This window comes from Equus przewalskii, chromosome 17, assembly GCF_037783145.1.
Source record: "Equus przewalskii isolate Varuska chromosome 17, EquPr2, whole genome shotgun sequence".
In the NCBI taxonomy this organism is placed as follows: Eukaryota; Metazoa; Chordata; class Mammalia; order Perissodactyla; family Equidae; genus Equus; species Equus przewalskii.
The window spans coordinates 42039604-42061539 of NC_091847.1; the positions used below are offsets into that span (position 1 = coordinate 42039604).

Sequence of the window (21936 nt, forward strand, 5' to 3'; positions counted from 1 at the left end):
ATAACAGGACCAATGAACAGTGTATCCCACTTGAAGTCAACTAGTACAGATTTGAGGAGGTGTCTACTCCTTCAGTCATGAACGTAGCAATGCAAAACTGCAAAAACATGAAGAATTGAGGAAACCTGTCATTACCAAAAGATAATAATTCTCCAATTATTGAACTCAAAGACATAGAATTTTGTAATCTAGCTGATAAAGAACTAAAATAGCTATTTTGAAGAGACTCAATGAGCTACAAGAAAACACAGAAATACAATTCAACAAACTCAGGAAAACAATATGTGACAAAAATGAGAAATTTTACAAAGAGATAGAAGTCATAAAAAAGAACCAAACAGAAATTCTGGAGCTGAAGAAGTCAATGAATGAAATGTAAAAAAAAAAGAAAAAAGAAATAGAGAGCATCTACAACAAAGTAGACCAAGTGGAAGATAGAATCAGTGAGCCAGAGGATAGGAACTTTGAAATAACCCAATCAGAGGAGGACAAAGAAAAAAGGAAAGAGCAAATAAAGCCTAGGAGGTTTATAAGACATCATAAAAAGTACAAATATTAAAATAATTGGAGTTACGGAAGGGGAAGAGAGGGAGAAGAGAGCAGAATGTTTATGTAGAGGAATAATAGCTGAGAGCTTCCCAAACCTAGGCAGAGACTTGGACATCCAAGTTCACAAAGCTAATAGATTTTCCTATCATTTCAGTGCAAAATGACTCTCTCCAAGACACATTGTAATGGAACTGTCAAAAATGAAAGAGAAAGAGAGAATCCTAAAAGCAGCAAGAGAAAAAAAGATTGTAACTTACAAAGAAATCCCCCTTGGCTATCAGCAGATTTCTCAGCAGAAATCCTACAGACCAGGACAGAGTGGAATGACATATTCAAAGTGCTGAAAGAAAAAATTGCCAGCCAAGAATACTCTATTTGGCAAAGTTATGAAAGAGATATGAGAGAGAAATATCATATATCAGATCTCAGATTTCAGATTTCACCAGATATGAAAGAGAAATAGAGATATAAAAGAGAAATAAAGGTGCTGGTCTGGTGGTGTAGTTGTTGAGTTCATGTGCTCTGCTTCAGTGGCCCAGGGTTCATAGGTTTGGCTCCCAGGCACAGATCTATGCACCACTTATCAAGTCATGCTGTGGCAAGAATCCCACATATAAAATAGAGGAAGATGGGCACAGCTGTTAGCTCAGGGCTTGTCTTCCTCAGCAAAAAGAGGAGGATTGGCGGCAAGCATTGCTCAGGGCTAATCTTCCTCACATGCACACAAAAAGAGAAATAAAGACTTTCCCCAAAAAACAAAAGCTGAGGGAGTTAATCACTGCTAGACCTGCCTCTCAAGAAATGCTGAAAGAAGTTCTTCAGGCTTAAATGAAAAGATGCTAATTAGTAACATGAAAATATATGAAAGTAACTAAATGCACTGGAAAGGTAAATATACAGTCAAATTTAGAAAACCCTAATTCTGTAACAGGACAGTGTGTTAACCACGTAACTATAATATAAAGCTTAAAGGAAAAGTAAAAAAGCTGGTATAATTTTTTAACAAATACACAGTATAAAAGAGGCAAATTGTGAGATCAAAAATACAAAAGGGAGGGAGTAAAAGGGTGGAGTTTTTGTATGTTATTGAAGTTAAGTTGCTATCCGATTAAAATGAACTGTTTTACGTCTAAGATGTTTTATGTAAGCCTCATGGCAACCACAAAGCAGACACCTAGAGTCAGTTCACAAAAGATGAAAAGGGAATCAGAGCAGAAAATCAGAAAGAGCAATCAGAGCAGAAAAAGAGGCTAAGTCTTGGCTACTCTTATCTTTGTTAAGGAAAATGGAGAACAAGGCACCCATGTGACTCCTGGGGATGGGCTGAAACTGGGATCTAAGACTTCAGTCAAAGTCTTAGATGGGAGATCTCAGGTTTCAACGCTACATGTTGGCAAAATGATGCTCCACCAGCCTTACCTAAAGCTGCTAGAAAGCCTTTGGGAACTGCCATCAGAGCTATAGAAAAGTCAATAAAAAATAATAGATCCCTCATACAGAAACAGACAAACTTCTCTGCCAAAAAGATGACTGAGAAGACGGTTGAAGCAAAAAACTGTTCCTGCTTCAGATGACAGAAATAGAAAAATTCTTTCCCTTTAATCCTCTAGACTTTGATAGTTTCGACCTACCTGAAAACATCAGATTGCACACTTCCCCTTGAATGGAGTGCCTCTTATGATCCTCACTGAAGAGAGGGAACTTGAAAAGCTGTTACGCTTGGGCTCCCCTTCACCTCTGAAGATGCCCTCTTCGTTATGGGAGTCTACTCTGTTGCAGTCTCTTTCAGGTATTCTATTGACTCTGGGTGTTGAATTGACACCTATTTGCTATGACTTAGATATTTAAGTTTCTTAGTACTCTATAGTTGGTGTGTGTATGTTGTCAGATTAATAAAGCAATTCTTTTTCTTAACAGAAAAAAAAAGAAAAATAAAAAATTGTCAAAAGTAAGCAGAAACAGAGGAAAAAATAAACAACTGAACTACAAAACAGCCAGAAAGCAATTAATAAGATGGCATTAGTAAGTCCTTACATATCAATAATTACTCTAAATGTAAATAAATTGAACTCATTAATAAAAAGACAAGGAGTGGCTAGATGGATTTAAAAAAAAAGACAACTATATGCTACTTTCAAGAGACTCACTTCAGCTTTAAGGACACATATAGGCTCAAAGTGAAGGGATGGAAAAATATTCCATGCAAGTGGAAACCAAAAGAAAGCAGGGGTAACTATACTTATATTAGATAAAATAAACTTGAAGCTAAAAATGGTAACAAGAGACAAAAAAGGTCATTATATAATGATAAAGGGGTCAATTCATCAAGAAGATATAACAATCATAAATATATATGCCCTCAACCTGAGAGCACCTAAATATATTAAGTGAATACTAACATATCTGAAGGGAGAAACAGACAACAAAACAATAATAGTAGGAGACTTCAATATCCCACTTTCAGCAATGGATAGATCATCCAGACAGAAAATCAACAAGGAAATAGTAGACTTGAACCATATATTAGACTAAATGGATCTAACAGGCATTTATAGAACATTGCATCCAACAGCAGCAAAATACACATTTTTCTCAAGTGCACATAGAACCATTCTCCAGAATAGGTCATATGATAGGCCGCAAAATAAGTCCTAGAAAATTTGATGAGACTGAAATTGCATCAACTATCTTTTCCAGCCAGAATGGTATGAAACTATAAATTGACAAAAAGAGGAAAGCTGGAAAATTTGCAAGCATGTGGAAACTAAACAACACATTCCTGACCAACCAATAGTTCAAAGAAGAAATCAAAATGGAAATTAAAAAAAGCAGTTATTATAGGAAAACTTAAAGTGATAAATGCATATATTGCGAAAACTGAAAGATTTCAAACAAACAACCTAACTTTACAACTCAAGGAGGAACTAGAAAAACAAGAACAAACTAAGATCAAAGTTGGCAGAAGAAACAAAATAATGAAGATCAGAGGAGAAATAAATGAAGCAGAGAATAGAAAAACAATAGAAAAAATAACAAATCTAAGAGCTGTTTTTCTGAAAAGATAACCAAAATTGACAAAACCTTAGATAGACTAAGAAAAAGAGAGAGAAGACTCAAATAAATAAAATTAGAAAAAAGAGACATTACAACTGATATCACAAAAATACACAGGGTCATGAGACTACTGTGAACAATTATGTGCCAACAAATTGGATAACCGGAATAAATGGATAAATTCCTAGAAACATGGAACTTGCCAAGACTAATCATGAAGTAGAAAATCTGAACAGATCAATGACACGTAAGGAGACTGAATCAGCAATCAAAAACCTTCCAACACAATGAAACCCAATGGCTTCGCTGGTGAATTCTACGAAACATTTAAAGAAGAATTAACACCAATCTTTCTCAAATTCTTCCCAAAAATTGAGGGAGAGGTAATACTCCCAAACTTGTTTTAAAAGGCCAGCTTTACCTGATACTAAAGCCAGATAAGGACACAACAAGAAAAGAAAACTTCAGACCAATATCCCTGATGAATATAGATACAAATATTCTTAACAAAATACTAGCAAACCAAACTCAACAACATATTAAAAGGATCATACACCATGACCAAGTGGGATTTATCCCTGGGATGCGAGGATAATTTAACATATGCAGATCAATAAATGTGACACATCATATTAATAGAATGAAATACAAAAATCATATGATCACCTCACTAGATGTAGAAAAAACATTTGACAAAATACATTCTTTTATGATAAAAGAAAACTCTCAACAAATTGGGTATATAAGGAAAATACCTCAACATAATAAAGACTGCATACAACAAAGCCACAACTAACATCAGACTCAATGGTGAAAGATTGACAGCTTTTCCTCTAAGATCAGGAGCAAGACATGGGTGCCTACTCTTACCACTCTTATTCAACGTAGTACTGGAAGTCTTAGCTAGAGCAGTTAGTCAAGAAAAGGAAATAAAAGTCATCCAAGTTGGAAAAGAAAAGGTAAAATTATCGTTATTTTCAGATTATATAATCTTATATATATAAAATCCTAAAGACTCAACCAAAAAACTGTTGGAACTAATAAAGGTATTCAGTAAAGTGGCAGGATATAAAATCAACACACAGAAATCAGTTGCATTTCCATATAGTAACAGCAAAATATTTGAAAAAAAAAACAAACAAAGAAAACCATTCCATTTACGACAGCATCAAAAACAATAAAATACTTAGGAATAAATTTAGCTAAGGAAGTGAAAGATCTGTATAATGAAAACCATGAGACTTTGATGCAAGAAATTGAAGACATAAACAAATGTAAAGATATCTCATGTTCATGGTTCAGAAGAATTAATATTGTTAAAATATGCATACTACCCAAAGTCATCTATAGATTCAACGCAATTCCTATCAAAATTCCCATGGCATTTTTCACAGAAATAGAAAAGACAATCTCGAAATTTGTATGGAACCACAAAAGACTCCACATAGCTAGAGCAATCCTGACAACAAAGCCAGAGATGTTACGCTTCCTGATTTCAAACTATACTACAAAGCTGTAGTAATTGAATCAGTGTGGTACTGGCATAAAAATAGACACATAGACCACTACAACAGAATAGATCTCAGAAATAAACCCCTACACTTATGGTCAAATAATATTTTACAAGGGAGCCAAGAGCACTCAATGGGAAAAGGATAGTCTCCTTAACAAATGGTGTTGGGAAAACTGGATGAGCATAAGCAGAAAAATGAAATTGGATCCCTATTTTACACCACTCGCAAAAATTAACTTGAAATGGATTAAAGACTTAAACATAAGACCTCAAACCATAAAACTCCCCAAAGAAAAGATAGAGAAGATAGAGAAGCAGCTCTTTGACATTTGTCTCAGCAATGATTTTTTTGGATATGACACCAAAAGCACAAGCAATAAAAGCAAAAGTCAACAGGCAGGATCATATCAAACTAAAAAGCTTCTGCACAGCAAAAAAAACTCCTAATCAACTAAATGAAAAGGCAACCTAAGAAAGAGGAGAAAATATTTGCAAACCATATATTAAATAAGGGGTTAATATCTAATATATGTAAAGAAGGCATACAAATCAATAACAACAACAACAAAACAATCTTGTTAAAAATGGGCAGAGGAACTGAATAGGTGTTTTTCCAAAGAAGACATCCAAATGACCAACAGCGATATGAAAAAATGCTCAACATTACTAATCATCAGGGAAATGAAAATTGAAACCACAATGAGATATCACCTCCCTCCTGTTTGAATGGCTATCATCAAAACAAGAGAAAACAAGTGTTGGCAAAAATGTGGAGAAAAGGAAACCCTTGTGCTCTGTCGGTGAGAACGTAAATTGTTACAACCAATATCGAAAACAGTATGGAGGTTCTTCAAATAATTAAAATTATAAATACAATATGGTCCATCAATCCCACTTCTGAGTATAGATCCAAGGGAGATGAAAACAGGATATCGAAAAGATATCTGCACTCCCATGTTTAAACATTGCAGCATTATTCACAATAGCCAAGACATGGAAACAACCTCAGTGTCCACCAAAAGATGAATGGATAAAGAAGATGCTATATATACATCACACACATATGTGTGTAACACTCACACGCAAATAAACAAATATACAATGGAATATTATTGAGTCATAAGAAAGAAGAAAATCCCGCCCAGGGCCTGGGGGGCAGGGGGAGTTGGGGAGATGTTGTTAAAGGGTACAAACTTGCAACTAGAAGATGAGTAAGTTCTGGAGATCTAATGCCCAGCAGAGTGATTATAGTCCAGAATACTGTATTATATCCTTCAAAATTACTGAGACTAGATCTTAAATGATCTGACTACAAAAAAGAAATGATAACTATGTGATGTGATAGACATATTAGCTAAAGGGAATCGCATTGCAATATATAAACGTTTCAGATCAACACATTGTACCTCTTAAACTTACAAAATGTTATGTTTATTTTATCTCAATAAAAAAAGAGACAGAGAGGGGCCGGCTCCGTGGCCCAGTGGTTAAGTTCACGCGCTCCGCTGCGGCGGCCCAGGGTTCGGATCCTGAGCGCGGACATGGCACCGCTCGTCAGGCCACGTTGAGGTGGCGTCCCATATCCCACAACGAGAAGGACGTGCAACTAAGATATACAACTGTGTACGGGGGGTTGGGGGAGATAAAAGCAGAAAAAAAAAAAAGATTGGCAACAGTTGTTAGCCCAGGTGCCAATCTTTGGGGAAAAAAAAAAAAGAGAGAGAGAGAGAGAGAAAGAGAGTTGGCAATGCTGTCTACAGCAAAGAAAACTCTCCACCATGGCAATCAGCCCTGGACAGGCCCAACTTACTGGACACTGCAGGACAGGGAGAGAAGAGTACAGGGTATTATAGACAAACTTAAGTGCTTATGGGGGCCAGGGAAGGGAGATGTATAAATAGAGTGGACCAAGGGAAAGAGCATACATGTGTATATTATGTAGGTGTGAGTGTGTGAGCATGCATAGATGTGTGTTGTGTGCGCCTGTGCACATGTGTAGGGCGCACAATAGTGAGCTAAAGATCATATGACCCTTCAGAAGGAGGCAGCTGGTACCCAGCTCCAGAAAATATTTGTTTGGTGGATCTAATATTGCCTGATGGCCTACTTTTTAAAGAGAAGCCAGAAATCAATGTATTTCTATAAAATACCTTGATTTTTCAATATTGGCTCAAAATGTTAAAGCATTGTGCAGCCGTTCAAAACAGGAAGCCAGGTCTGGACACAAGATTTGGCTTCTGGGCTACCAGTTTGGGAAGAAGGGGTGTTTGGAAGGAGTTGGGGCATGAAGAAGAGAGAAAATAGACAATGGTAAAGAAGCTTGAAAATTTTATTTAGGTCTATCTTTGATACATTGAAAGCTAAGCATTTTTATGATAAAAGTTTTAAGAAGAAATTTCTCTTTCCCATTTCACCACTGTGGCTGCCAGTCCTTCCATATCTATTATTATAAGACAGATATGTTGTGATTGGAATAATTTATATATACAAATTGTATCATAGAAAAACAATTTCATTGCCAAGTTAAGCAGGTTAAGGTACTTCATCCAAAATAAGAAGAAAATAAGAGAATTCTGCATTTTCAGATTTTAAAGCTGATATTTTAGCAATATTTTGACAATGGTTTATTCAATTTACAGTATTTGGCTACACAACATTAAAGGAAAACTTATTTATTGGCATGTAAAGCAATATGGCTTCAGAATATGCCTCTTAAAATTTACAGAACTGAAAATTTCAAACATCCCACGTGGCTGGCAGGTGATGTTGTGAAGATGATCTTCAATAGTGACATACTTACTTCCTAGAAATAAAAAGACAGCGATTTAACATAGCTATAATTTGCAGATACTGTAGTTAACCTATCTGGGAAATATTTCAAATATTTATTGATAAAAGTTGTTTATCAATCTTTTCGTGTTATAAATCCCTTAGTCTTGTGGACTTGTCAAATATTTGCATTTAAAGACGGCTTATCCTAAAGTTCCCCTATCAAGAAATTTAAAGCGTATGAATAATTATAAAAAGCAATTACAACCAATCAAGATAAGTGGTTAATTTTTGGTGTTTAGATTTTTACTACTATGCCTATTACATTAAGTATGATACCATGTATCCTGGTATTGTACTTTGTGCTAAAATGTCAACATATTTGGCAATTTGTAATGTGGCATTAATATGAGAATGACTTAACATCTCTGTTTTATTCATGTCTGTGTTCCTGATGTCTCGTCCCTTGTTAACACTCAGGAAATGTTTTTGGAATAAATGGGCGAATGGATAAAACCGTAATGATCAAAAAGAAACATAATAATGTACTCAAATGATTCATAGTCTCGATTACATACTCTCCCTCACATTGGGAACAACCTGTAGCAGTATGATAATATTGATAAAAGTTTTGATGGTTTTCAAAATGAACTAAAATGCAGTCACCTGTCAGTAATTTTGGTCTGAAGCAACCAGTTTATAAAGTCCCGGGTGGCAAGATTATCAAGAACTGTGTTCATCTCATCAGAGAAGGAACCATCGGCATGTCTGCGGCGGAGTTCTTCAACGATGGTGACTTCTTCTGGGAAACTGAGAAAAAGAGGGGTGACAGCAGTATTGGGTTAGATGTTTTCAATAAATGCTTATTGATTGCCCATCACTGGTAATATGTGTGAGGGTCATTGAGAAAACGATAAGTTCCTATTTACAGAGGGTCTATTATGAAAAGCCTGATAGAAACCTGTACGAACTGGTGCATATTGGAAAGGAAATTATGGAGAAAATAAAGAGCAGAACTGGGATCTGAAACCAAGCTGTATAACTTCATGCCCTTTTCAATATTCTAGCTGCTTCAAAGATTTTCGAATATTTGCAACACAGAAGTTTTTGAGACTATTAATTTGTTTATAATTCAGAAAAATGTATTACATCCTGTAAAACTAGTGATTATCAGAACAGTCTTGCAAAGTGCAGTATTAAGGGATTAAACCTTAGCCTATAATAGATTTTCTCTTTGATCCATTTAATTAACAGAATTTTTGGTATTTCTTTCAAACGTTATAAATATTCTCGTGTGACTATTTTACTGTTGATTTTGTAAATTTGTTAATGTTTTAAAAATCAGCAATAATACTAGTTCCCTCTTGTCTTGAGATCTCTTTAAGTCTCAGTAAGATTGTTTTAAACCTCACTTAAAAAATTAGAGTTGAACATGAATTTTCTGCTTCTCACAATTCAAATGTCAGTCAAAATGATCACGAGAAAATGAGATGGTTCAAGGTTCTGTTTGGCTGTGGCAAGATTCAAGAAAGTACCTAGAAGTCTTAGCCTCATTTTCAAATGCAATAACTTAATGGCTATCTATATGACAGTCCCACAAAAAAACGGATATGTTGTTAAATGTATGGATGTTTCCACATATCTGTATTTTGAGTGTGATTTCATTAACCATCTTAAGTTCAGTTCCTTTCAGTCTTCGTCATATTTTCACCTGAATACTTACTAACACATAAATATATGTTGATCCCATACGTAAAGTCAAACTTTAAGTTTTCAGCATTATTTATTTATTTTTCCTTATCCCTAGTTTTCCTAGGACAGCCCTAGTTTAAGCTTGTTGTCTTGGTGTACTTGTCAAAAGCATGCTATTTATTCTCAAAAGTGTCCTGGATCGACAAATTAGTAGCCTGATTATAACACAGCTATAATGGGGGATAAAAGTGTAACCTGTTTGACTCTATTATTAATACTTGCCACCAAAGATAAGTCAGACTAGACTTTTGTAGACTGTCTCCCACCAATGGGACTTATTTCCTTACTTTGTGAGACTATACTAATTGCTTCTGTAATCCAGATCCATATATAGATAACTGTAGTCTAAGTTTTCAGCATAAAGCAGAAAAAAAAATGTTAAATAGGAATGTACAGACTTACTCTCGCCTTCCTCGGCCTTTCACCAGCCAAGCAATGAATTCCTTGGCAGCTTGGCCTTCCAAATAAGAACTTACATCACTGGTAAAGGTCCCTTCAGCATGTCTCTCAAATTCATCATGACGTTTGGCAATGTTATTCCTGAAGGAAATGTGAAAGTTAAATTGAAGATCTGTCTCTTCAGCAATATGGTTCTCACCTATAAGCAGTGGCAGCTTTGGGTTCAGGATTCTATGTAGAAGGGGCTTAGGGAGATTTGGGAGAAGCTACATTAATTATCTGGATTGAAGGTTGATGGGAGAGGGCTAATAACAATTAAGGGAGGTTAAATGTCTACCCAGCACACCCGTTTTCACCTCCCCTGCTTGTCTGTGCCATTGATTATTAAAGCTGCATTTATGCTGTCTCAATATATGTGGGCTATCTTCTATGCAATGCTACTTGCAAACAAAGCAGCTCTTTGTTATTAGTATGTATGGGATCACAGTTAGTTAATTGATTCAAGAGAAAGCAAAGGACAGTCTCAAAATGTTATCACAAGGACCACTTGATACAAGATTTAAGGAAACGTGTGATGGGCTAGCAATGAGGAAAGCTAAGAAGATGACCCCATATCAACTCAAGTATGGGCAGAAGGCTCTGTGGAGGTGATTGGCCAGCTCCCCTCAGTCTTCCTGGCATACATTACCCTTGGAAGGTTTCATCTTAAACACACAGCAGAAACCGTCCGAGAGCGAGGATTGTTTAACATTAGTTTACCAAGTTGTGGCATTCCCTTTCTAGAAATGAGGACAGTTTTCATTTTTTCAAATTTGTGATTTCTCACGTTTTACCAGTGGCCCCATCTGTAGTCCTTAACAGGGACTCCTCCCAGTGTCTGCTCTGACCGTGATTGCTGTCTTCTCTGCAGTTGTACCCTTCACTCTAAAAACTTTTGGTCAACCACTCTGTCTCTCCTATTCCTCCTGCTGGCTTGTGTTCTCATGCTCTCCCTCTCCCTTCTCCATTCTATGAAGATAAATCTATGCCCTTTTCCTGATTTTTAGATTCCTTCAGCTACTTTGTATGCATAACTCCCCCTTGTGGGCCACTCTCCAAAGAAATTGTAAAATTCCACCATCTCTCTTAAACCCTTGTGGATGATTTCCTCCAGTAGCCTAGATGCAGCAAAAAACCCAACACTGTCAAAGAAAATCCAACATTAAAATGTATGCCTTATGATAGGATTGTGTTCTTATTTGCCTTCTTCTCTCTTTATGCTGCGCAGCTAGGCTGTAATTTTAAATGTGTATCTTGGATTGTATTCTACAAGAAAAAGACTGCATCTGTTTCCATTCCTTACCATGATTAACTTGGCTAGAGATCACACTTTGAATGTGATCACAGTCATAGTTTGAACCCTACAGGAGAATGTTGAATTTGCTCTTATCTTTTGGTCAGAAATTAGATCCACAAAAGTCAGCTTCCAATTTTAAAGGAAAATAGGCAAGAGAGTAAATACTTCTAAGACCACAGTTGGGAAAATAATTTAAAGTCTATGTCCCACTGAAAGGTGGGTAAGGAGTTTGGAGGGGTGGGAGGTGGGAAGTCAAAGGCATAATACAAAGGATAGTATTATAGACCTTAAAAATCATCAAAATTGAAACAGCTTATGGGCACTATTTGATGAGCATGATAAATTAAGAAAGTCAGGAGAAGTTTCAGGCATATTTGTGTGCAAATTTTGGACCAGGTTCAGACTCTTACTTGTTCCTCTTGGTGTTCATCAACCACTGCACGAAATCCTGGGCACGCCTGGAGTCCAGATACTTGCTGTAGTCACTGGTGAACGTGCCCTGAGAATGGCGCTTATCTTCATTCATCTGATCCGGATCACTGAGTGGGTCTGTCTGGGGAGCTGGGAACGATCTACGAGGAAGAGTGATTGGTGCAACTAAATCTCTCCTCAAGAGTAGATTCACTTGAGGAGCATCTTCTCTACAAAATATAGGACCACATGAAGCTGGAAGGCAGGTGCCTTGAGTATTTCCATTGGTTCAGAGAGACCTTAGCTAGCTATGGGAATCCCATAGCTTTATTAGAGCTGAATACAGTCTGATTCTGAATTCTAGTGACAGATTTTTCAACTGGCTTCTTTTTTTCTGAAAAAAGATTAAACAAATCTTTTTCAACTAATACATCTACTCGTGATTATGCTAATAATGACAGAAGAGAGCAATAACTGGAATATTTTAAAAGAGTGAAGAATCCCACATCATTTTTTTGGGCAGCAAATTTATGTTCCCAATTCTGCTTCACATATATTAATATAAAAAAGTAACTCAACTACCTGCTGTATGGTAACTAATGGTGGAAGAGGGACAATTAAAAGTTCAAAGGACAAGAGAAAGCACACTTGGTCATTTGAAATTGTTTAGTGAATAACCCACATGCTAGCAATCAAGAGTTGGTTCCCATAGTAAATAAGGGGAAATCTTCAATATGATTAATACTCATAAATAGAAATGAGATAGTATTTTTTCCTGTGAGATTAGCAAAGATTAAATACCAGGGAGGATCGTGTGAGAAGAGTATTTCTATATCGCTGATGGGAGTGTGCATGTGTATGACTTTTCTGGAAAGCAAGTTGGCAAGATGTTATAAAGGATTTAAACTCATTCAAACCCTTTGACACAGTAATTCTGCTCCTAGAAATCTATCCTCAGAAAATAGTAAGAAATGTAGGGAAAACGTTATTTGCAGCGTTGCCTGCGGGAAAATTTGAAGAACTCAAGTGTTCAACAGAGGAGGAATAGCTAAATAAATGCTGTACATTGGCGAAATGAAATACATTATACGCTTAATAGATATTTTTAATTACATGGGAAAAAGTTAACACAATGCTAAGAGCAAAAGCATAATCCAAAGCTGCATAATGATCTCAGATATATATACAGTACACATAAAATTCTTCATATATTTTTTATCATGAACATGTATGACTTTTACAATTAGTGAGAAATAATGTTACTTTTTAAAAGGAATAACAAAAGGAAAAGTTGGTGTGAATAATTAAAATAATCTACTATGCAGTGTGCGAGTAATGAATGGATAGATAGGATCAGCTGAAGATTTCAAAGAGCTACAATTTCCCATGTAACACATTTTTCCACATTGCCCACCCCTTTGGTTGTGAAACAACATACTCTGATCTATAGTCCCGAAAAGCCTTTATCTCAATGACACTTTAAACATTTGAAAACTGTGCAGAATACTTATTCTACATTGCTAAGACCTACTCACTAAACATCATTTTCACAGGCTGTATTCTAACCATTGTGCTATGTTAGTTCAAATCTAAAGATTTAGTACCTGGATGTCTCCTCTGTGTCCTGCAGCGAACGTTGCCAGCTGCTTTGTACCAGCATTACAAACAGTCCGGCCACAAAGTAGATGCTTTTCATTTTTGCTGCCTGTTGGAACACAGAGTCAAGGGGAAGTGGGGTAGGGGGAGACAGGCAACCATGTTTAAAATGTTGGGCTGAATTAGTTCAATTTTGACAAAGTAAATATTAAAAATAGAAATAAAAAGCTAGTCATCAATTTTATTCTGATTATATTTCCAGCTTAATATTAAATAGTAGATTTTTTTCCAGATTTTTTTTGTGTCAAAAAAGGATACAAAAGATGTGTACCACCATTAAGCTTTTTCATTAGTGTAGGACACTTCTGTTAATGATTAGAAGGCTCATTTCCAGACTTGAAATTAAAAATGTCCATGATAAACATTTAAAATATCCACTGTAGATGATATGCTACATATGGTTAGTCTGAATGGCACCTTATCCATAATGCCACCCCCTTCACTATCAGTCTGGCTTTCAATTAATAGTCCTTCACTTCCAAGCATTTACATTATACTGCATTTCAACCATCTTAAAGCAGCCTCAGGCTACAACTTGGCATACCAGCTGTCGGTTCAGATGTATTATTCATTTATATTTTAAATAGTGTAACTTGGTCTAGACTTTGTAATTATAAAGCGGCCAACAGATTTGAGGTATTTTAGGGTGCTTTGACCTGTTCTAAATTAAAGGAAAAAAATCGTTTTAAAGACAAGCAATTTGCAACAAGAACTAATGCTTCTGGCAACTTGAACAATCACAACCAAGAAACTAAGAGATCGCTGTCATAAAGAAAATTAATGCTTGCTTCTGAAGTCTTGGAAGTCCCCAGGTTGTCTTATAATTGGACTTAGTCCAGGACATGTCATTCACTGCTAGTGACATCCTAGACCTGGTTGTGGGATACACCTGGTTGCTTGTCCTCGTCTCACAAGCAGATGCCCCAGGAAGCCATAGGATGCCAAAGACATGATGACGTAGTGTGGATGGGGCGGCCACCAACACGACTGTGGGGCAGAATGTCCCCACAGGGCAAGCTCCTCTACTTTCTGAATGGAAACCTCAAGTCCAGTACTTGTCACAGGCTTCTCTTTGCTACTTTCAAATATGACTGTGTTTACTTTGAGAAGTAAGGATTTCAATCCAAGTTTGATTATGCTTATCCACAAATAATTTGAACGAGTATTTTTAGCAAATAGCATTTGGTTTGAAACAAAGATTTTACAAATATTATCATTTTAAACTATCAATCTTTTCTTTAACATCCTAGCCATATTTATTATCTATTTTGGCACTAAAACTTGGAGACTGTAATACCTGCAGTGGTATTTTTTTTCTTTGAAGTAGCGAGTCCTTTTAGATTAAGTGGTCAATCAAAGTAACACAATGGGAATTACATATTCATCCTTCTTCATTCATCAACATTAAATTAATAATTTGGCGTTTTTGTATTCTTCAGTTTATCTAGACAGCAAACTTTGGAAACCTTGCCTTACATGTAGGTACTGTCTTATGATTATAATTCTTAATTATAAAGTCATCCTTTCAGGAATTTAAAAAAATTAAAGCAAGCATTTCTTTTTGGGATTACACCACTGTTGGAAAGCCAATTTAGTCCTAAATAATTCCTTCAATGCCAGATCCCTAAAGGATTTTGCAGTATCTTCTACGATGTTCTACGTAGGCAGCTGTAGAGCAGGTGGTATTCTGCCACTGTTGGAGCCGATGGAAGGAGAAGCAATACAGAAGGGAGTACTCAAAGTCCTCTACAGGCAGTAAGATGAGTTCTACTGAAAGAAGGAACTAACTTTTAAAGTTTCTTTTATTCATTTTGCGAAAGTCTACAGAATTGTGAAAAATTTAGGAATAAGGCTAGTTGTTTGAATACCACTACTGAGAAAGCAAATATTTATGTTATTATAGTATCCAAATCTCATTCAATAGGAGAAGAATTTCCAGTTACTCCTCATCTCTTTTAGGTAGCTTAAGGAGAGAATCTGTAGTTTCATAAGAACCACACAGGTCCACTCCAATTTAAAAGGAAAATATAGTAACAGTAGTATTCCCTGTTTAAAAAGTCTTTCAGAAAGATTAATCTTAGACCTAGGCAAAGTGACATTATATTATATCCTTATATATATTGATGTTATAGGCCACATAAATACTTTTTAAACTGGTTAGCTAATTTCCTCTCTTAGGTCATTGGTATGTGTGGGAAAGACACACCACTTTAATCATTTACTCCACTGAGAATCTTGTAAAATTGTTCTTTATCCTTAAGAGCTTAAAGAGGTACTTTAACTTTAGAACATCTGATTTTTTTTCTAAAGAGATTTACTAAAATGTCATTTCAGAATGTGAACATTTAGATATTTTGTTTATTACTACTGGTCCGCAATACATAGTAAATAATTATTAATCTGCAGTTTACTCAGTTCCATCCAAAGAATTCCCAATAGTCGATATTGTTCTCTGTAAGAAATAGGCTATGTCTTATTTACAAAGAACCAATTTCATGCACTTTGAGTTTTTGACAGACGTCAGGAATTTGAATATTTGAAAGATGATGTTGATTCTCTTCTTTTGGAAAACCATAAGTTTTATTCGAGAAGGAGCAATTGCTGTTATAGCCTCTCTAATGGACACATTGCTGCTAAGTTTGAAAGGTGTCTTCTGTTCAAAGTAGTATACACATTTATCAAATCCAGGGAAAAATATTTATTTTTCAAAATCTTACCACTTATTTTTAAAATGCAGTTCTCATAACAGTTAAGTCTTGTAACAAGTGCATTGATTTGAAGCTTTTTTCTTTCTGTTTTGTATGTTCGCATTGAATTAGTTCTTCAATTCTCTTTGCAGCATCACTATGTTAAAGTATATGTAAATGCATTTTATACCACTTTTTCATCTCAATTATACCCCATGTATTATTAGTAATAGAGTATCAGGTGAAAGAGTACTTTAATTCACAATACTTTGTCCCCATAAAAATACTTAACTGTGCCCCAAACCGGATTTGCCATCTTACAGTCACTCAGTTTTAGTCTTACCTTCTGACACTGTGATGTGGAGCAGAGCAGGTGGAGAGAGAGCGCGCCCTCCTTTCAGAACTTTGGATGTGCTGTCTCCTGAGCTCTCTACTTCTGCAGCAAAGTGCACTGCTTTTATATACTCCCCAGCGTTGTTTAGCCTCACAGATATTATGCTGACAATATAAATTTCTCATCTGTAAATAATGGGTTTTTGTTACAAACGATTTCACTCGCCTACTCACTTTGCTCATCTGCATTCTACGCTTATGTTGGGTGAGACCTCAGAGAGCAGGAAACTTTTTATTTACTCTCATGCCTTTTTTTGTTGGGAATGGAAAGGGCAGTTTGAAAAATCACCTTTCACTCTCAGTCAGGCATGAAAATTACGTAAGTCTTCTAAAATGAATTTTGATATTGAAGACGAATGAACTTGAAATAACATAGTCCATGACTAACCCCTTTTTCAGCCTGGCTTCGTTTGAGTGTCTTATGAGTCCTTCTGTTTGCTATTGTCCATGCAAATAACCAATAACCATTCTATAGATAAGAGAGATACAGTGAATTTTACTTGAGCTGGGAAGGCAGTCTCCACAAAGGGAGAAAACGTTTCGGAGAAGCACGATTTGTGGCATGATTACATACCATTTCAGAGCAAAGAACATACATGAAGCATGACAGGGATATATTTTTTTCTCAAAGTCACAAGGAGCTAGTCTACTGAAGTTTAGCACATACACACTAGGTAGACCTGGCCCTGGTTTCTGAGAAGAAAAACTTCTCTTCGAAAGAGTACTGATATTGATGTTAGAAGAGGGGAGGCATCCATTCCTATCTTGAAAGAGCGCATCCTTTACTTTGGGATGATGTTTAATGTTTAAAGCAGATGCACAGTGCATGATTGACAGGCTATAAGTCAGGCTGCTCTGGGAAAAATAAGTTTAGGTCGAATCAGGTTTAAACCAGAATGGCTTCCCCATATACCTCAATATGTGAAAATTTTTTTATTATTTTCATCACTATTTAGTTATGATGAATTTAATCTGAATATAATCAATTCATTCTTTTGTCTACCCAGATAATAAATCAACACATATGTATTAACAATCTTCTCATCACCTCTATATGGAATTAATTTGTATTATTTTGGTGGGGAATTTTAAAGAATATCAATTAAGATTTAATGTATCCTTTGTAGTAAATTGGATTCAGGCAGAAATGAGAAAGCAAAATGAGGATTAAACATCCAAGATAGGTGAGGCTAATAAGACAGGTTCTAGTATTTCTTTTTCCTTCTAATAGATATTTAAAGGCTAACTCTACTGATGAGAGACCTGGACACTAATTACAAAAGAATGAGATGTGAGGAAAAGTGTTGAGATGAGATGCATACTGTCATATTTCTTGAGCTTTGTGACCTGCCAGTTGGGACTTTAATGATCTATAGGTCACTTTAAAGAAAGAGAAAAATAAGATATAATCTGGACATACAGTGTGAGAACAGTGTCAGTGTAACTAGCTTTTAGTCTGGCTGCTATCAACAAGCTGTGTGACTGCAGTTAAGTCACATTCTCCCTTTCTGCCACAGCTTCCTGATTTGTAAAATCAGAGGTTTGGCTAAATGACTCTTCTAAAATAAAAATCTGATCCCATATGACAAAATCATCACAATATGTCCTAACAAAAGTCCAACATTCTAATATCATCAACTGCATGAAGAAGCTGATATCTTGTACAGAAGTAAATCATTGAGGCAGCAGGAGAAACATTCCCAGTGAACTTAAATTGTTCACTGGTGGATTGGACCCACTGTTGGATATAGCGCTACTTAAAGGCCATACAGATCAGTTCTATGTGAAACTGGGAGACCTCAGGAAGGGTTTTTGTGCTGGTGATTAAAGCCTTTTTATTCAAAGTGTGGTCCAAGGACCAACATCACCTCAGAGCTTGCTAGAAATGCAGAATCTCAGGCCCAAGCTCAGATTTACTGAATAAGAATCTACATTTTACCAAGATTCCCAGGCAATTCATATGCATATTGAAGTTTGAGAAGCATGACTGTATAAAACGCCCATCTCTTTCTTCACTTCCTTCGTGGTGCTAACTGGTATTTTGACCTTGGACTGCTTTTTAGCGCTATCAGCAGAGGGCGTGAAAGAGCAGAGAACGGTGGCATCCCTCAGGGTCGTCTGGATTAACTCAAATACGGCAATGGTTTGAAAGAGTGGATTAGTTTAACATGTGATCAAATTGTTTTTCTCCCTCGCCTCAATCCTTGTAAGTATATTGGCTATATTTTTATTAATCTTTTGGCATTCAGTTCTATTTTTTTCCCTTTGCCTATTTGAGTCGATGTTTCTTTACCTCTCTGTCTCTGTCTGTCTCTCTGTCTCTCTTTCCTTTTCAGATGCTACCTGTTTGTGGAGCAGTCCTAAGAAGGGAGCTCTGTGGATGATGTATATAAAACCCTTAACAGAGCACCTGGCATCTCAGCGAATGCCCTCTCCCAGTATCTCTCTACAAAACTTGGTTCTTTCCCTCCACCCCACTGCTTTCTATTATTTCAGAAGTGATGATCCCAAGTTGTTTCAGGAAATTTCCTCTAGCTTCATCTCCAAACCTCCAACATTGATTCCTGGGGGTCCCCAACACCATAATGGTAAGCATTCTGAGAATGCAGAAGCATTAAGAGCTCCACTATATAGGGCACTGCTTCCCTCCCTAGAAGAGCAAAGCAGGCTCCTTAATGGACACTGTATTCTTAGGAATTGATACAAACATCAAGCGCAGGTTGGACTTTTGGCTCTTCTTCCAATGACTGTCCCAACACTCCACTCTACTTGTTCTTCAGTTTCCATCATGGCAGTGATTCAGTTATGGAGATGTGAGGCAGGGAAAGTGGTGGGCCTGTATTTATCTGACTCTTGTTAAAAAGCTCATCTGGAAGCAGGGAAGTTCTGGAAGGTGTTATCCAGAATTCTCCCATGAGGCTGTGTGTGGGGTGACTTGTGGTAGTTTAGGGGTATTGCCACACAGTAGTTACAAAATGCCTTGCTGAAAGGTCAATTTGATTTGATATAAGTAATCTAAAACAGAATTATTGCATGGAGTGGAGTGCAAAAATGTGCATCAAGCTTTAAGATAAAATAAAGTACTGTCCCAAAGATTTGTTGCTTTCTTTATGATGCTTAGGACCAGGGACAACTTTCATGGGATTACACCCTGTGCTGTCACGTGGGGCCACATGCTTAGAAAAGACCCCTGCTTGGCTTAATACTCTACTCTTACAGTTTTGAAATTCTTAGTAATTTTTGAACAAGGGCTCTATATTTTTGTTTTGTACTTGGCCTCACAAATTATGTAGTGGGTTCTGCTTAGGACCACACCTCACAAAATCATGAGGTGTGGGGTTTCTGTATGTTTATTTTCCTCAGCTGTTCAGGATACTTGGGTTGAAATGTTTGAGAATGGCAAAGATCCAGGTTCACAGTGCAGTCTGGTGGCAAGACTATGGACAAGGGAAATTCATATGCATTGCTGATGGAAGTACAACACGTCACAACACATTTAGGGTACAATTTGGCAATATTATCAAATTTACAAATGCCTATAACCCTTGGTCTAGTAAGGCTAAGGCACCGTTTTGAAATTTATCCCATATATATTCCTATCTTTATATGTAATGATGTAGATACAAGGTTCTTCATTGCAGCATTGTGTATAATAGTAACAGGTTGGAACCAATCCAAGGGTCCATCAATAGAGCAATGTTTAGAAAAAGAATGAGGAAGCTCTTTATTTGCCAATATGGAAAGACTCTAAGATATGTGATTAGGTGAAAATAGGGAAGTGCATTATGGGTATATAGAAGGCCATCTTTTGTGTTAGGAGAGGAAGGGGGACAAATACATATTTATTTACTCATCACTACATTTCAAAGAATTGGAAGAATACACAAGAAACTAATGAAAGTGTTTACCTGTAGGAGGCAGTGTAGAGCAGTGGGGTAGTCAGGAACAGGGTGCAAAGAATAGTTCTCAATATATACCTGTTATGCTTTTGAATGTTTTTGATCACTTGATTTAATTATCTATTCAAAACAACAATAAAAAATGCAATTTAAAAAGAAGTGACAGTACAACTACCTTGGGAAGAGGTTAAACTTTAAAGCTAAACTTACAGCTACGCTTTGACCTAATAATTCCACTTTCAAGTATTTTACCCAAGCAAAATGAAAATACATACTCCCTAAAAGATTTGTACAAAAATATTCAAAGCAGCCTTATTTGCAATAGCTGAAAACTGGAAATAACCAACTATCCATCAATGAGAGAAAAAATAGACAAATCATGGTATGGAATTCATATAGTGGAATACTGCTGAACAATAACAAAAAGAACCAATAACTCATACTGGCATGTTTTAAAAGATATTATGCTCAGGGAGAGAAGCTGGACACAAAAAACCACATATTGTTTGAATCCATTTTTAGAAGTTCGAGAACGGGCAAAACCAAGGTTAAAAAAAGCTCAGAGCTGTAGCTGTCCCTTGGATGAGGAAGGGTGAGGATAGTCTGGGAGGGAACTTTCTGGGGAGATGGAAATATGTATTCCATATTATGAAAGGGGTGTGAGTGGCCCAGATATGTCCAATTGTCAAAATAGTGCCGCTGAGATTTGTGATTTCAATTTACGTAAATTTCAACTAAAAGAAAAAAAAGTAAAATTAAAAAAGGAAAAAGGAGTGTGGGTAGAGGTATAAATAATACAGGCATGGCAGAATATTGATAACTGTTGGAATTGGCTGAAGTAAACAGGGTTTATTATGCAATCCTGCTTCCTTTACATATGTTTGAAATTTTCTAAACTAACAAGTTAAATTAAAACTAATAAAATAAGTGTGGAGGAGGGACATTAGCACCAACTAATCAGTTACTTTGGAAGCTAAAGAGTTTGACCCTTTAGTTACTAAGCCTGAGCGGGCTAAAGTGAATGCACTTCGGAGACAGGTGGCAGCAACAAAGCTTGGAGGTAAAATGATAGCACAGGGCAGAGCTTGGGTAACAGGAAAACTGCCAAGAAGGCAGGGGGAGGGAGCCACCCTTCAGAGGTAATGGGAAATCGATCACAGCTCGCTTCTCAGTCTTCTTCAAGGCCTGCCCTAGGGGATGCCTCTGTTCTGTTACGGAAGACTCAGCAGTGGCCTGTAAAATGATTCTTAGGAGTGTGAGGTCCATTTTTGCTTCTCAGAGATAATCCTCTCAATATTCTCCATAACAAGCGTCTTCTGAAAATAGGCGCGAGCCTTCAGAAGATCAAAAAATAAATACATAAGTGAAATAAAATCGATTATGGATAGCACTGTGAGAGAAAAGTTGACATTAGTTGAAATTTTTTTTTACCTTTGCAGATAAAAGTATAGAGAGTCATTTAACAACAGCCTTTGAAAATTTAAAAGTTGAGTACCTACATTGTCATAATCAGATGCC

At 36.4% G+C, this 21936-nt stretch overlaps 1 protein-coding gene and 1 pseudogene across 2 annotated transcripts; one reads left to right on the forward strand and one right to left on the reverse strand.

Annotated features, from left to right (window-relative positions):
* Window positions 1-709: 709 nt before the first annotated feature.
* LOC103554427 (securin-like) lies at window positions 710-7593 on the forward strand (annotated as a pseudogene).
* Window positions 7430-16625, reverse strand: GCG (glucagon). Of its 2 annotated transcripts, XM_070581375.1 has the most exons (6): window positions 16470-16625; window positions 13388-13488; window positions 11783-11944; window positions 10040-10177; window positions 8552-8695; window positions 7430-7919 (listed from the first exon to the last, which is right to left on the reverse strand). In XM_070581375.1, exons 2-6 carry the CDS (start codon window positions 13477-13479, stop codon window positions 7913-7915), a joined length of 543 nt encoding a protein of 180 aa, XP_070437476.1. In that variant the 5' UTR covers window positions 13480-13488; window positions 16470-16625; the 3' UTR covers window positions 7430-7912. The 2 variants fall into 2 exon arrangements, with proteins under 2 accessions (XP_070437476.1, XP_070437477.1); XM_070581376.1 differs by lacking the exon at window positions 7430-7919 and having other exon boundaries at window positions 8548-8695.
* Window positions 16626-21936: the final 5311 nt, after the last annotated feature.

Bases quoted from the DNA above. Each gene is read 5' to 3' on its own strand.
- GCG (XM_070581375.1), bottom strand. From the start codon at position 13,479: ATGAAAAGCATCTACTTTGTGGCCGGACTGTTTGTAATGCTGGTACAA. The intron at 10,178-11,782 runs GTAAGAGTCTGA...CATTTCCTTCAG, and splicing joins ATGAACACCAAGAGGAACAA to GAATAACATTGCCAAACGTC. The intron at 8,696-10,039 runs GTAAGTCTGTAC...TCTTTTTCTCAG, and splicing joins AAAGGCCGAGGAAGGCGAGA to TTTCCCAGAAGAAGTCACCA.